The following is a 15,559-nucleotide window of genomic DNA, read 5'->3' as shown; positions in this document are numbered from 1 at the left end:
CATTAAAATAGGAGGGAGAGCCATCAGTAACTTGAGATACGCAGATGACACAGCCCTGCTAGCCTCAACAGAAGACGACCTACAAGCACTACTCAATAATGTTGCTGAATTTGGATTGCTGATAAATGGCAAAAAGACCAAAGTTATGATATTAAGCAAAACTGCAATTCAAGCTGACATCTACATCAGAAACGACAAGATCGAACAAAGTGTCCTCCTTCATATACCTTGGTGCAGAACTAAGTGACACAAACGAATGCAGCAAGGAAATAAGGCGAAGGCCAGCAATGACACGCACAAGCACTACCAAACTCTGGAACACCTGGAAAGATAGATCTGTGAGCACTGACACCAAGATACGCCTCCTCAAGAGTCTCGTCTGGCCAGTAACCCTATCTGGCTGTGAAACGTGGACCCGAACAGCAGCCGATGAAAAGAAGTTGACAGCATTTGAGATGTGGACATACAGACGGGTCCTCAGGGTATCATACATTGAAAGGAGATCCGACAATTTCATCCTAGAAAAGATTGGCACAAAACCAATACTTCTGGAAACCATTGTCCAAAGGAAACTTTGTTATTTTGGACACATCTCAAGAATTGATGACACACTGGAACACGCTGTGCTTGAAGGCAGAGTAGAAGGACGCCGCTCCCGAGGCAGACAGAGGACAGCCTGGATCGACAACATCAAGAAGTGGACCAGCCTCACCGACAGAGAGGCAAGAGGTTTGACTGCCGGCAGATCACAGTGGAAGGGAGTAGTCGCCAAGGCTGTGGCAGAGTCTGGCACATGATGATGATGAAAGCCATATACCTTTAAAAAGACAGAAGCTCTGGCTGCAAATGGCATGCTGCTATATCAGGAACCTGGCACAAATCCATGCCTCCCTGACACTGCACCAGCAAAGAACTGACCACAGCCCAGTGCAGAGGTGGTTGGTGTACCACTGAGGTGTGGTGTCTCAGTGCTCAAGTCTACTCTGCTTTAACCAGGCACCTGCGCTTGAACCACAGTGACCATCCTGAACTCCTGGTGGCATGCCATTCTGACTCCCTTCCCTGTTCCCACACCAACCCGTCAGTCCTCAGGTTCTTCCATCACTAATAGGGTGAGGCAGAAAACTATCTCGAAAACATCACTCATTTTTCACCAGGTAATGGTTTGAATGCTTGACTCTCTATTTCAGGTAACAGCCACTCTTCCTCTTCCTCCTTTCTCCTACTGATCCACTCAGGGTCTCACTTGCACACTTTCCTTCCCAACCTCCATTCCCAGCTCCCTGTTATCCAGTTCCTTTACCCCCCCCCCCCCACCCAGTCCAACCGCCTATCACCCAGAACACCATCCCTTCCCCCAGCTGTTCCCTCTGCTCACCATCCCAACTTTATCTGGTTCCACTAATCACTCTCCTGCCTTAAAAAGCTGCATAATCTATAGCCCTTTATCCTATGCAATGATCACCATCTCCAACCTCCCTCCCACAACTGGCCCCAGCAACTCCTCGACCCCTGCTCATCTGGTTCCTCCCACTGCTGCCTCACCCTCTCCTCTGTATACCAGCCATTAGTATTGTGAGCAGTATTGTGCTGCTTATTGAAGAATAAATGTGCTGACATTGGAAAGAGTCCAGAGGAGGGTCACGATACTGATTCTAGGAATGCAAGGGTTAGTATAAGAGGATTGATTGATGCCTTTGGGCCTGTCCTTGCCCAAATTTAGAAGAATGGGGCGGGGGGACATGTGATCTCATTGAAACCAATTGAATATTCAAAGATCATACAGTGGGTGTGGAGAGGATATGTCCTATAGTGGGATAGACTAAGATAAGGGGGAGCAGCCTCAGGATGGAGGGACGTCCATTTACAATGGAGATGAGGAGGAATTTCTTCAGCCAGAGAGTAGTGAATCAGTGGAATTTGTTGCCACATGTGGCTGTGGAGGCCAGGTCATTGGTACTTTGGTAGTTTATTGGTCATTGGTACTTTAAGGCAGAGGTTGATAGGTTCCTGATTAATCAGGTGTGGAAGGTTATGGGGGAGAATACGGTTGAGAGGGAAATGGATCAGCCATGATGAAATGATGGAGAAGACTCAATGGGCCAAATGGCCTAATTCTGCTCCTTTGTCTTATGGTTTTATGGTCTTATCTCCCATTCACCCACTCAATATCTCTGTAGGATCTTGAACCTAACTGTTCTTCAGTTGGCCTCCCTCACCATGACCCCATGAGTTCGTCCAGCAACTTGTTTTATTACTCCAGATTTCACCATATGTAGTTCCTTGTGTCTCCATATCCATTGATCCACTGCATGGATATTTATACATATCTATATGTGATTACCCACAGACGCAGACTCACGTGCAGTATATAGTATGACGTAAGATATAGGAGCAGAATTAGAACTCATTGAGTTTTCTCCACCATTTCATCACGGCTGATCCACTTCCTGCTCAGCTCCAGTCTCGTGCCCTCGCCCCATAATCCTTCAAGCCCTGACTAATCAACTTCAGCCTTAAATATACCCAATGACTTGCCCTCCAGAGCCACCTGTGGCAATGAATTCCAGATCCCCCACCCTGCGGCTAAAGAAACAATGAAGTGCTTTGCTTAACTTAACCTTGATCCAACGACACAGAAAACTTGCAAGACGTAACACACAAATAAAAATTTCTAGATACACTCCAGCTGTACATTACGGGCCACCTTCTTGCAGCCTTGTTCAGTGCCTTCTTGCCCACTGCAACAAGAGGTTTACACTGTTTGGATGCATTTGCAAACCATTATTAAAATGCATTTGGAGGTATTTTAATTTTCCCTAAACTGTTTCAGGGTCTGATTTCAATCAGTAATGCAAATACCTGTGCCTTTATTCCAAAGCATGGTCTTAAGTTAAATGAATACTCTTGCAGAACTTCTCACCTGTTATTCTGGTGTCTTTGCTGGCCTCTAGCAGTTCCCATGTCTGCTTGGACATCATGGACAGGAGTTTCTCACCTGCTTCTATTGAGCTGCCTCTGTAAGAGATGAAGATAACTTCTCAACAAATTTAAAGACACTTTTATTTAATGCCTTTAACAGGGAAAAATGCTCAAAGGCCCCTCACTGAAGTGCTTTATTGGTTACACATAGTTGCATTTCCAACTACTTTCAGCTCAAAGTATTTTCTCTGGAGGCATTAATTCTTCAAGTAACCAGCTCCTTTGTTTTGCTTCTCATCACAGACACCGCTGAATGTTTCAGTTTCATTTTGTTCCTCTCAGTTTTTTTTCAGTGTTTGTAACTATTTACCTTAAGACCAAGTTCCCTGCCCTGTCATACATTATCTTCATTCTCTGCACCCACACCCGCTTTCTGCAACTGAAACCTTTTTATTCTCATGTTTCTGCAATGAAATGCTGAGTCAGTTTCACTCTCAATAGATGCAGCTGTCAAAGATGGCATTTCTCATTTTGTTTTGTTCTGATTTCATTACCTTATGCTTAGCAAGAGCTTATTATTTAGAAAAGTCAGTCAAATAACTCATTTTCTCCCCCCCCCCCCCCAGGGGTACATGACTGCAAGGCCACTATTACTGAAGAGGAATGAAATTGTAACCATTCAGTCTGAGTCGCACTGCTCTAGTCATTTCAGTTTACACATTCCTGATGTCCTAACCTGGTTTGCCTTATATGCAAGTCCAATTCTTCACCTATGTCTTTGATGAAGAATGATGTCTGAGGTGATGAACAAACAACAGAATCAAGGATTTATTGTCACCAGTTCAGTGAAAACAAGGGAAACACGAAAAATAGTGTCATATTGAAATCTATTTGGACCTTATATACACTGAATTACCAGGATCTCAGGAAGGATGGGAAAGAGGTGTCAACCTGTAACTGTTAACTTGCTCAGTTGAGGAAAAACACCGGAGACACGAAATTACCTCTGAAACGGTTTTTATTCAGAGAGGAGTTCGCAGCCCCACGCACTTCAGGCGTAAGGTAGCCAACTCCCAATATGTCGGTTTACAAAGGTCATACTTATACCCAAAAGCAGGGTATTACATTCGCAAATATGGTTACAAATTCAAACTCATCAATCGATTGGCTATTGCATAGCTAAGCACACAAAATACTCGGAATAAGCAAAGACGCAACGTTAATACTTGGAATTAAGTACAGACTCACTCAAAACACTGGAAATAGGTATAGCTCAAAATACTTTGCCAAACACATTGTCTTGTGGTCGCAGGTTCCCTTTTCCTTGTGGTTTCCACGTCTTGCCTGGCACCTTATTTTAGTTACCTCTCATTATACGTCCCCAATAACGTACCTCTCCCTGGTCCTGTCTACATATTTTGCTACACTTACCCCCCTAGACGTACCCCCCTACACGTACCCCTTACCCTCTTCACATTCTCAGAGGGACTACACAAGACTATGGATTATGAAGCAAATTTAAGCACACATAATTTCCTAGAATCCCTGGATAAAAAGTCTTAAAACTAAAAAGTAGCCAACAGAAACATTGTCCATTTATTACTAGCTTCAATAACTAATTTGCCTTAAACATCAGACCAAGGTAATATTACTGAACCTCCATTCACAGAATTCATTTGAATCCAAGTATTACTTAATTGAAAGTCCAACTTTCTAGAAGTCCACCTTAAGTGTGCCAACAGCAGGTGATCACAGGCTCAGCCCAATTTCAGAACAAACAGCTGGATTCCAGAGATGAGGTCACAGTGATGCTCCTTTAAGGCAGCCTTTGACAAAATGCAGCATCGTGGAGACCTAGTGACTCTGAGAGAGGATCATCAAGGAGAGAATACTTCAATAGTTGGATTCATTTCTCACTCAAAGTTGGCTGTGTTTTCCAGCCCAGGACGTCACTGCAAGAGTTGCTTAGGTCAGTGTCCCGGGTAAAACAATCGTCAAATAATCAGTATCTGGCAAATTAGCCACAATGATTTGAAAAAATAGGTTGCTGCAGATCTCATATTTGTTCAAAAGCCACCATTCAGTACCAGCGAAATGCCTGAAATACTATGTTTAAATAATGGAAGTTGTTCTTTATTTCAAAGAGTTTGGAAGGTAAAAGTTGGGAGTTAGGTTCTAGATGGATGAAAGATTTAATGTCCCAATATGGAGCCTGCTTAGTTTTGACTATGAACTTCAGAATTGATATACTAGTCTGGGGGGGGGGGGGGGGAGAGAACGGTGCCGGAAGTCACCTGTGCCATTAAACAAGTTAAAGGCTTGAGAAATTCAGTGCAGATAAACTACTTCATCCAGAAGCACAGTCGGGCTGACCTATTTTTTTTAAAGCAAAAATCATAGTCAATCTTTTTTTAACTGCTTATGGAGCAAGGTTGAACTGAAATTAGGATGGGCCACAATCTAATTCAAAAGTGCGATACTCTCAATCGGCTGAAGGGCTTCATTCTGTTAAGAGGTTTCAAAATGGAGATCAAGCTGCATGACTCTGCAAAGTCATCGACAATTGTTTACTATTTTTATTACATGTGTGAGTAATGTTACTCTATCAGTCATATTTCCACCGGGCAGTGAACGTGTACACATTTCAGAGAACAGGTAAACACTATAAAGCAAATAACTATTCAAACTCATCACAGCGCGACAAGAAAGTCTCGATTCTTGCGGGTCAGCCTGTGAGAGGGTCGGGTGTGGTTGTGTCAAGTGTCAGTGTTCCTGTCGGCTCCGCGTGACGCCCGTCGGCTGGTACCGGTTCGCAGGCGAGCCCTGTCGGCGATGCGGTGCACCACACGCAGGGTGCCACCTGGCCGCTCACACCCTTCCCGCTACCGGTAACAAACCATCGGGGTCTGAGTTAGGCGCACTTGTAATCATTCCTGATAATGCCATCCCCACTTCCAGAGATAAAAACCCATTTTTATTATGGAAGTATTCCGCTTTCTGTAACGTTGTTAAAAAGACAAGCCGCGTTGTATTTCCTGCTTTATGGTCTGTCAATAAACCAATGGACTGCGGACGTGCAGGTCTCCAACAACCGGCAAAAGCAGGAACAAGAAACTTTAAAAGCCACCGCCTGTATTTTTGAACGACTTTCTTGGAAGTCATCGGTAATTAATGTCCCTACATTGCCCACCACCAACTACAAACCAGCAGTTCTATGCGTCCATCGCGTATAATGCACATAAACAGTTAAAATAAATAAACCTTTGATTTCAGTTAATGATTTTCACCGTCGTGTTAATTTTGCTTTTATTTTGGCTGGGAAATATTCTACTAAAAGACTAGCAGAAGCAATTTCTAACACATCGGTACCATTACAGTTCAGGGAGGGAATAAAACAACAGAGAAAAATAATGTCCTCAAGCAGAAGCTGACAGCAGTTAACTCTCACCTGTTCGCGCAGTTGCTGTCCGCAGCATCAAAGAACTCAGCAATTGGAACTCTGCTTTATGTGCTGCAGTTTAGTTTCGATTCTTCCAAATCTCTGCAAAATGTGCTGACGTCTTCGTCAGAAAGCGACCAATGAGAGTGCCCGGTTTAGAAGGCTATATTGACGGCAGAACAAGAAATGAAATTTAGATGTCGAATTTCCAGGAAACATTGTAATCTGTGTGAAGTCTGTCAGATCGAAGGCGTGTTGAACTACCCGATTCTGCAACGTGCACATCAGGAAAATGCTAAAACGAGAATGTGTGCAGTCTTTAAGAACTGTACTGTAGATGAATCCCATCAGCTGCCCCGGTTTCGTGTGCTTTTCCAGTCTTAACTAAAGCTGGTGCGGTTAAACTAGACTTTGCCTCTTTCTGACTAATGACCGCAGATGCCCTCGGCTGTGCTTCGGCCTCGGAAATATTAAACAGTAGAGCATGTATGATACAGAGCCGCCTGTCCATTGATTGAAAAAGTGGCACTTAGCCCAATTCAACTCTTTCTACTCAATCTTTCTGCCGGCCAGGGCTATTCAAGTACACGTCCAAACAGTTTAAATATAATGCCACTAGCATCCTTTCAGATGGTGTACTCCAAACCCGTATAGCTCATTGGGTGAAAAAAAATCTATCTTCCCCTCCCCCATCATGGTAGTAATTATTTAAATATATGCTTCCTGTTTTTCTCTCTCCGCTGAGAAATAGAATATAGAAAAGTACAGCACAGAAGTATACCCCTTGTCCCATGATGTCTTTTGTCAGCCCTGACACCAGTTTAAACTAATCCCATCTCCAGCAGTTTGTCTCCATTCCCTGCATGTGTAAATGCCTCTTAGACGTTGCATTGCATTAACTGCATTGCATCTGTGCTTTCTAAATGACAATAACCTGAAACGGAACTCATTTGTATCTGCTTCCACCACATCCCCAGCTTGTCAGCTACTACTCTGTGAAATAACAAGACACCTCCTAAATCTCCTTTCCCCCTCTCACCTTGAAGCTCTAGTATTTGACATTTCCACCCTGAGAAGACTCTGACTTTCTACCATGTTAATTCCTTTCTACTTTTTACGTACTTCTCTCAGTTCGCCTCTCAGCCTCCAACACACCGGAATAAAAGCAAGCCAAGTAGTCCAATCTTTCCCTATAGTTAGTATTCTCCAACCAGCTAGCATTCTGCTGGACTTTTTCTTCACATTCTCCAAAGCCTCCATCTCCTTCCTGTAATGTTGCAAGCAGAACTGCACACAATACTCCAAATGTGGCCAACACAATATTTCATATAGCTGCAACATGACTCCTACACTTAAGGACTAAAAATTACATCAAAGAAGTTAAGTATGTCTTCTTTACTATCCTAGTCTACTCATTTTGCCCCTTTCAGGGAGCAACAGACTAAGAGTAAGTCAATTTTCCTGTCATTTAAAAAATATTTATACTTTTATTCAGCCTTTGAACCATACAGCCCACCAATCCCCCAATTTAATGCTAGCCAAATCCGATAACCAACTAACCTACCAACTGGTATGTCTTTGGACTGTGGGAGGAAATGAGAGCACTCGGAGAAAACCCACTGGAAGAAAATATGTACTTTTTACAGTCAGTGGCAGGAATTGAACCCGTGTCGCCTGTAATGTAAAGCGTTGTGCTAATCAGGTTTATTATCATCAGCATGTGTCATGAAATTTGTTAACCACTACACTACTATGCCGCCCGTGTAGACTTCCCTCTTGTATTTGACCACCAGAAGTGCAACAGCTCACACTTGTCTGGATTCATCTCGATCTGCAATTTCTCTGCCCACATTTCCAAATAGTCTATATCCTGCTGAATGGTTTGACGACCTTCCTCATTCTGTGCAACTGTGAATTTTTGTAATCAGCCCACCTACATTTTTGACCACACAAGGGAAGTCTAAGACAGCATAAGAGCAAAAGCACAATGTACCAAAAATTGCTGGGAAGCTGGAGGAGTAGGAAGCTTTTAAAACTCAACAGAACGCAACTGAAAAAAAGGAGATAAAAGGTGAAATATGAAAGTAAAGTAGTCAGTAATATAGAAGAGAGATACCAAAAGTTTTTCAGATACACACATAAATAATAAGAGAGGCACAAGTGGACAATGGGCCATTGGAGAGGTAGTAATGGGAAACAAAGAAACAGCAGATGAATAGAATAAGCATTTTGCATCATCCTTCATGGTCGAAATCACCAGCAGCATGCCAGAAATTCAAGAGCATCGGGAGTCCAGAATGAGTGTAGTCCCTATTACCAAGGAGAAAGTGCTTGGGAAGCTGGAAGGACTGAAAGTAGATAGATCACTTGGACCAGATAGACTACATCCAGGGTTCTGAAAGAGGGAGCTGAAAAGACTGAGGAGGAATTACTAGTGATCTTCCAAGAATCAGTAGATTTTGGAATGGTTACACGGCACTGGAAAATCAAAAATGTAACTCCAATCTTTAAGAAGGGAGGGGGATAAAAGCAGGAAATTATAGGCCTGTTAGTCTGACTTCAGTGGTTGACAAGACATTAACGTGATTATTGAGGATGAGGTTTTGGGGTACTTGGAAGCAAGCAATAAAAAAAGACCAAAAATCAGCATGGTTTCCTTAATGACAAATCTGTTGGAATTCTTTGAGGAAATAACAGGCTGGATAGACAAAGGAGAGTAGTGGATGTTATTTACTTAGATTTTTAAAAGGCTTTTGATAAAGTCTTGCACCTGAGGCCTCTAAACAACATAAAAGCCCATGGTAGCATGTATAGAAGATTGGCTGACTGGCAGAAGGCGAAGTGTAGGAATAAAGGAGACCTTTTCTGGTTGGCTGCCAGTCTCTAGTGCTGTTCCACAGGAGTTGCTGCTGGGCCCACTATTTTTCACATTATGACAGAATTGATGGTTTTGTGGCCAGGTTTGCTGATAATACAAAGATATATGGAGAGACTGTTAGTATTAAGAAAGCTTGGATGCTGCAAAAGGAATTGGACAGATTAGGAAAACGGACAAAGAAGTTGTAGATGGGAAATAGCGCAGGGAACTGTATGATCATGCATTTTGGTAGAAAGAACTTATTTTCTAACTGATGGGGAAAACTCAGAAATCAGAGATACAAAAGGACTTGGGAGCCCTGGTGCTGAATTCCCTAAAGGTTAACTTGTCAGTAATAAGGAAGGCAAACACAATGTTAGCATTAATTTTAAGAGGACTAGAATATAAAAGCAAAGATGTAATAAGAACATAAGAAATAGGAGCAGGAGTAGGCCATCCGGCCCATCAAGCCTGCTCTGCCATTCAATAACATCATGGCCGATCTGTCCATAAACTCAGCTCCATCTACCTGCCTTTTCCCCCATAACCCTTAATTCCCCTGCTATGTAAATATCTATCTAACTGTATCTTAAATATATTTAATAAAGAAGCCTCAGCTGCTTCCCTGGGCAGAGAATTCCACAGATTCACCTCTCTCTGGGAAAAACAGTTTCTCTTCATCTCCGTCCTAAATCTTCTCCCCTGGATCTTGAGGCAATGTCCCCTAGTTCTAGTCTCACCTACCAGTGGAAACTACTTTCCTACTTCTATCTTATCTATCCCTTTCAAAATTTTGTATGTTTGTATAAGATCCCCTCTCATTCTTCTGAATTCCAGAGAGTATAGTCCCAGACAACTCAATCTCCCCTCATAGGTTAACCCCTTCATCTCTGGAATCAACCTGGTGAACCTTCTCTGCACTGCCTCCAAAGCCAGTGTATCCTTCCTCAAATATGGAGACCAGAACTGCACACAGTAGTCTAGTTGTGGCCTCACCAGCACCCTGTATAGTTCCAGCAAGACATTCCTGCTCTTGAATTCAATCCCTCTAGCAATGAACGCCAACATTCCATTTGCCTTCTTAATAATCTGTTGTACCTGCAAGCCAACTTTTTGCAATTCATGAACAAGCACGCCCAAGTCCCTCTGCACAACAGCAAGCTGCAATCTTTCACCATTTAAATAATAATCTGTTCTTCTATTATTCCTTCCAACGTGGATGATCTCACATTTACCAACATTGTATTCCATCTGCCAGACCTTGGCCCACTCACTTAACCTATCTATTTCCCTCTGCAGACTCTCCACATCCTCTGTACAATTTGCTTTTCCACTCAGTTTAGTGTCATCAGCAAATTTTGCTACGCTACACTCAGTCCCCCTCCCAAATTATCAATATAAATGGTAAACAGCTGCGGGCCCAGCACCAACCCCTGCGGCATCGACTGCCAACTGAAGAAACACCCATTTATACCAACTCTCTGCCCTCTATCAGTTAACCAATCCACTATCCATGCCAATACACTTCCTCTGACTCCATGCATCTGTATCTGATTTATAAGTCTCTTGAGCAGCACCTTATCGAACGCCTTCTGGAAATCCAAGTATAGGACATTCACCTGTTCCCCTCTATCCACTGCACTCATTATGTCCTCAAAGAACTCCAGTAAGTTTGTCAAACAGGACCTGCCCTTTCTGAATCCATGCTGTGTCTGTCTAATGGAACCACTCCTTTCTAAATGTTTCGCTATTTCTTCCTTAATGACAGCTTCAAGCATTTTCCTGACTACAGATGTTAAGCTAACTAGCCTATAGTTGCCTGTCTTTTGCCGACATCCTTTTTTAAAAAGTGGCGTGACATTTGCTGTCTTCCAATCTGCCGGGACCTGCCCAGAGTCTAGAGAATTTTGGTAAATAATTACCAATGTGTCTACTATAGCCTCCACCAATTCCCTCAGTACCCTGGGATGCATCCCATCAGGACCAGGGGACTTATCCACCTTCAGGCCCTCTAGTTTGCTCATCACTATCTCCTTAGTGACAGTGATTTTATCGAGGTTCTAACCTCCTATTTCGTCCATAACATCATTCTTTGGCATATTGGATGTGTCCTCCACCGCCTTTATGAGGCAGTGGTCAGTGGCTATTTGCCATTCACCAGCAAGAATGCCGACTGTGCTTTTCTACACCCTTACTTCAGGAAGTCTGATCACCTGCCTATACTTCCACTCCCTGAGCATAAGCAAAGACTGAAGACTGCAGCACCAGTAGTGAGGACCAAGAAGATATGAGTAAGGGGAGCACAGGAGTGCTTACAGAACTGATTTGAATTGGTGGTCTGGACTGTCTTCAGGGATTCATCTTCGAATCTGGATGAATATGCTGCAGCTGTTACCGACTTCATTAAAACCTGTGTTGATGAGTGTGTGCCTACAAAGACTAAACCAAAAGCCGTGGATGAACCAGGAGGTCCGTCATCTGCTGAAGGGTAGATCTGTGGCATTCAAGGCTGGCAACCCAGGTCTTCACCAGAAAACCAGGTATGACCTGCAGAGGACTATTTCAAGGGTGAAGAGCCAATTTCAAATGAGGTTAGAGGCAACATTGGAATTCAACAACTCCGGCAGAGTTTGCAAGACATTATTTCCTACAAAGCGAAGCCCAATAGCATGAATGGCAGCAATGCTTCACTACCAGATGAACACAATGCCTTCTATGTCCACTTTGAAAGGGAGAATATAACTAAAGCTGCAAAGATCCCTGCTGCACTCGGTGACCCTGTGATCTCTGTCTCAGAGGCCGATGTTAGGCTGTCTTTAAAGAATGTGAACCCTCACAAGGCAGAAGGACCTGACGGAGTAGCTGGAAAGGTTCTGAAGACTTGTGCCAATCAACTGATGGGAGTATTCAAGGGCATTTTCAACCTCTCACCGCTACAGGCGGAAGTTTCCACTTGCTTCAAAAAGTCAACAATTATACCAGTGCCTAAGAAGAATAATGTGATCTGCCGTCATGACTATCGCCCAGTAGCACTCACATCAACAGTGATGAAATGCTTTGAGAGGTTGGTCATGACTAGACTGAACTCCTGCCTCAGCAAGGACCTGGGCCCACTGCAATTTGTCTATTGTCACAATAAGGCCAATGGCAGATGCACTCTCAATGGGTCTCCACATGGTCTTAGTCCAAATGGACAATGCAATCACCTATGTCAGGATGCTTTTCATCAACTATAGCTCAACATTTAACACCATCATACCCACAATCCTGATTGATAAGTTACAGAACCTGGGCCTCTATACTTTCCTCCGCAACTGGATCCCCAACTTCCTAACTGGAAGACCACAATCTGTGCGGATTGCTGATAATATCTCCTCCTTGCTGATGATCAACTCTGGCGCACCTCAGGGGTGTGTGCTTAGCCCACTGCTCTACTCTCTCTATACCCATGACCGTGTGGCTAGGCATAGCTCAAATACCACCTTTAAATTTGCTGATGAAACAACCATCGTAGGTAGAATCTCAAGTAGTGACATGAGGGCGTACAGGAGCGAGATATGCCAACTAATGAGATGGTGTCACAGCAACAACCTTGCACTCAATGTCAGTAAGATGAAAGAGCTGATTGTGGACTTAAGGAAGGGTGAGATGAAGGAAGACATGCCAAACCTCATAGAGGGATCAGAAGTTCAGAGAGTGAGCAGTTTCAAGTTTCTGGATGTCAAGGTCTCTGAGGACCTAAACTAGTCCCAACAAATCAATCCAGCTATAAAGAAGGCAAGACAGTAACTATACCTCATTATGAGTTTGAAGAAATTTGGTATGACAACAAAAGTACTCAAAAACGTCTATAGATGTACTGTGGAGAGCATTCTGACAGGCTGTATCAATGTCTGGTATGGGGGGTGGAGGCTACTGCACAGGACCGAAAGAAGCTGCAGAGGGCTGTAATTTTAGTCAACATCTTGTGAATTAGCCAAAAGAGTACTCAGGACACATTCAAGGAGCAGAGTCTCAGAAAGGTAGCATTCATTATTAAGGACCCCAGCACCCAGGGCATGCCCTTTTCTCACTGTTACCATCGGGTAGGGAAGTACAGAAGCCTAAAGGCACACACTCAGTGACTCAGGAACAGCTTCTTGCCCTCTGCCATCTGATTCCTAAATGGACATTGAATCCGTGAACACTACTTCACTTTTAAAATATATGTTATTCCTGTTTTTGCACAAATTTTAATATACGTATACTATAATTGATTGATTTATTATTAATTTTTTTCTTCTACATATTCCAAAGGATCTGTCTCCTTGGAAAGTAGGGGCAACTCTGGCCCTTGTGCGCAGCCTCTGTGTTGGTGCTCCACTCAAGTCTGTCATCCAGGTGCTCCCTAAATTTTGAGGTTGCAATAAGACAAGTTGATATTATTGAGTTATGAATCCCACTGCGACTTTGGAATTTCTACAAGGTTTGATACAGAAGTCAAAATACATTGACATTGATTAAGTGCTCCTCGACAGGTTTCTGCACCTTTCTCCACAGCTACCAAGTAAAATCGTATCAAATACCCAACCATAATATGTTGTGCAGTGCATGTGATTTTATTTTATATATGGTATACTAATTATCGCTTGACAAACTCTGGTCCTAAACAAAAATTATGCATGAGGATTATAACTACAGGCAGTCCCCAGGTTACATACAAGCTCCGTTCCTGAGTCCGTCTTTAAGTTGGATTTGTACATAAGTTGGAACAAGTACATCCGGTATTATTTAGTGTCAGTTAGTCAAACGTTTGTCTTAATATATAGTATATATTTTACCTTTCTATGCATATAAAACACTTAAGAAACGCATGTATTCCAATAATTAAACCACTGCGTCGCTTAGTAATAATTGTAGCTTTCATCGGGGCAGGGCCTTTCACATGCTCCATTATTCTCATTTTATCTGTTATCCTTTAAAATTGTTCATATCATTGACCGACTGTAGCCTAACGCTTTTCTAATGACCGATGGCGTTTCACCTCTTTCCAAACGCTTTATTATTTCCACTTTATTTTCAATCATGATCGCTTCCCGTTAATGGAACAGAAACACTGCGGGCAGCGGGTCCTGAGCTCCGCTGGCTCCCGAGGTCCGCTGGGTCCGAAGGACCACCGCTCTGAGACAGGCTAAATGGGACAAGTGGGGGCAGCGCTGGGTTTGTGTATTTGATCATCCACAATATTCTGCATGGGAATTTAAACTGGAGGTGGCAGTTTTTTTTTACGAGGTCAAGTTTCAAGCTCGACGTCAACCCAGCACGGGAGCAGTCTGTCACTGGATCAAACTCGGAAACCTCCGTTCTCCAGCCCGGTGCTGATCTCACTGCACCACCAGCCAACTGGAACGGAGGTGGGGGGGGGGGGGGCGGAGTCAGGGTGAATCTTACTAAGAAAAATTTAAGCCAAATACAAAGTTAAACACTCAACACAGCGTCAATGGCAACGTCTCAAAATGGCGGACGGCGTCGTGATCTGACTTAAAATGGCGGATGGCGTTCTCCTTCCTCGGTTCGTAAGTACAAGTTGTCCGTAAGTCGGACGTTCGTAACTCGGGGACTACCTGTACATTGAATAAAGGATTGAAAATGTGGCTTCTAAGCTGGGTTTCAGCTTATAAAACCATGAATATATGCCACAATATTTTCTCATTTGCAAAGTGAATAACTGTTAACTGGAAATTGCCCTTCTCCATTCTGGGTTTACTGAGAACTCTACATTGAGATTAGCTGGCCAGTCATCTGAAAGGCATCACAGTTTGCTCCTGCTCAGGGATCCCACTGAATTAGCAACCGACCCCAAATCAGTTTTAGAAGTCAGAGAGAAAGCATCATTGTGATCATTAAATCATGGAAGCACCTTTCAGAGAAAAGAGGCACAGGTTTGCAACAGCACATGTTTTTGAATTAAAATCTCAGAAAAAAGCAGAGCACACCAGCCTCTGGTGCTAAGATTGGGTGTAGTTCCATTCAGCCATCACATAACCAAAGATTTTGAGCCTTGCCTTTAAGGTCCACCATGAGATACACTAATTTGATAATGGGACTTCAAGGGGCTCACTACAGTTTCATTGCCTGTTGCCAAAGAAGATACACTGAAAGTGTTCACATTTGAGAATCCATGGATGATAGAGCATCATCTACAAGCTCCTACCCAGGCACTCAATTTCAATGACTGTATTGATGAAGAAAGGGGGTTATGTTTAAGAATCATTACTGGAGTGATTCAGAATTACCTCAAATACATCAAGACATCTCCCATTATTCTCCCACTAGGTAGGGCCCCCACCAAATTTTAGTCA

General features: G+C 43.2%; 1 protein-coding gene across 2 annotated transcripts in view; it reads right to left on the bottom strand.

The window, feature by feature from the left end:
• Positions 1-6,469, bottom strand: part of LOC132378441 (NFX1-type zinc finger-containing protein 1-like) — a 53,983-nt gene extending 47,514 nt beyond the window's left edge. Inside the window, exons 1-2 of one of the 2 annotated variants that reach the window (XM_059945361.1) lie at positions 6,371-6,469; positions 2,924-3,018 (exon numbers count right to left, since the gene is read on the bottom strand). In XM_059945361.1, the coding sequence (XP_059801344.1) occupies positions 2,924-2,981 (58 nt within the window). In that variant the 5' untranslated portion in view covers positions 2,982-3,018; positions 6,371-6,469. Of the gene's footprint in view, positions 1-2,923; positions 3,019-4,647; positions 4,671-6,370 lie in introns of those variants that run through there. The other variant, XM_059945362.1, reaches the window with a different exon arrangement.
• Positions 6,470-15,559: the final 9,090 nt, after the last annotated feature.

This window comes from Hypanus sabinus, chromosome 20, assembly GCF_030144855.1.
Source record: "Hypanus sabinus isolate sHypSab1 chromosome 20, sHypSab1.hap1, whole genome shotgun sequence".
Taxonomy (NCBI): Eukaryota; Metazoa; Chordata; class Chondrichthyes; order Myliobatiformes; family Dasyatidae; genus Hypanus; species Hypanus sabinus.
Note: the sequence above shows the minus strand (reverse complement) of the source record. Positions and strands in the feature narration are given on the sequence as shown.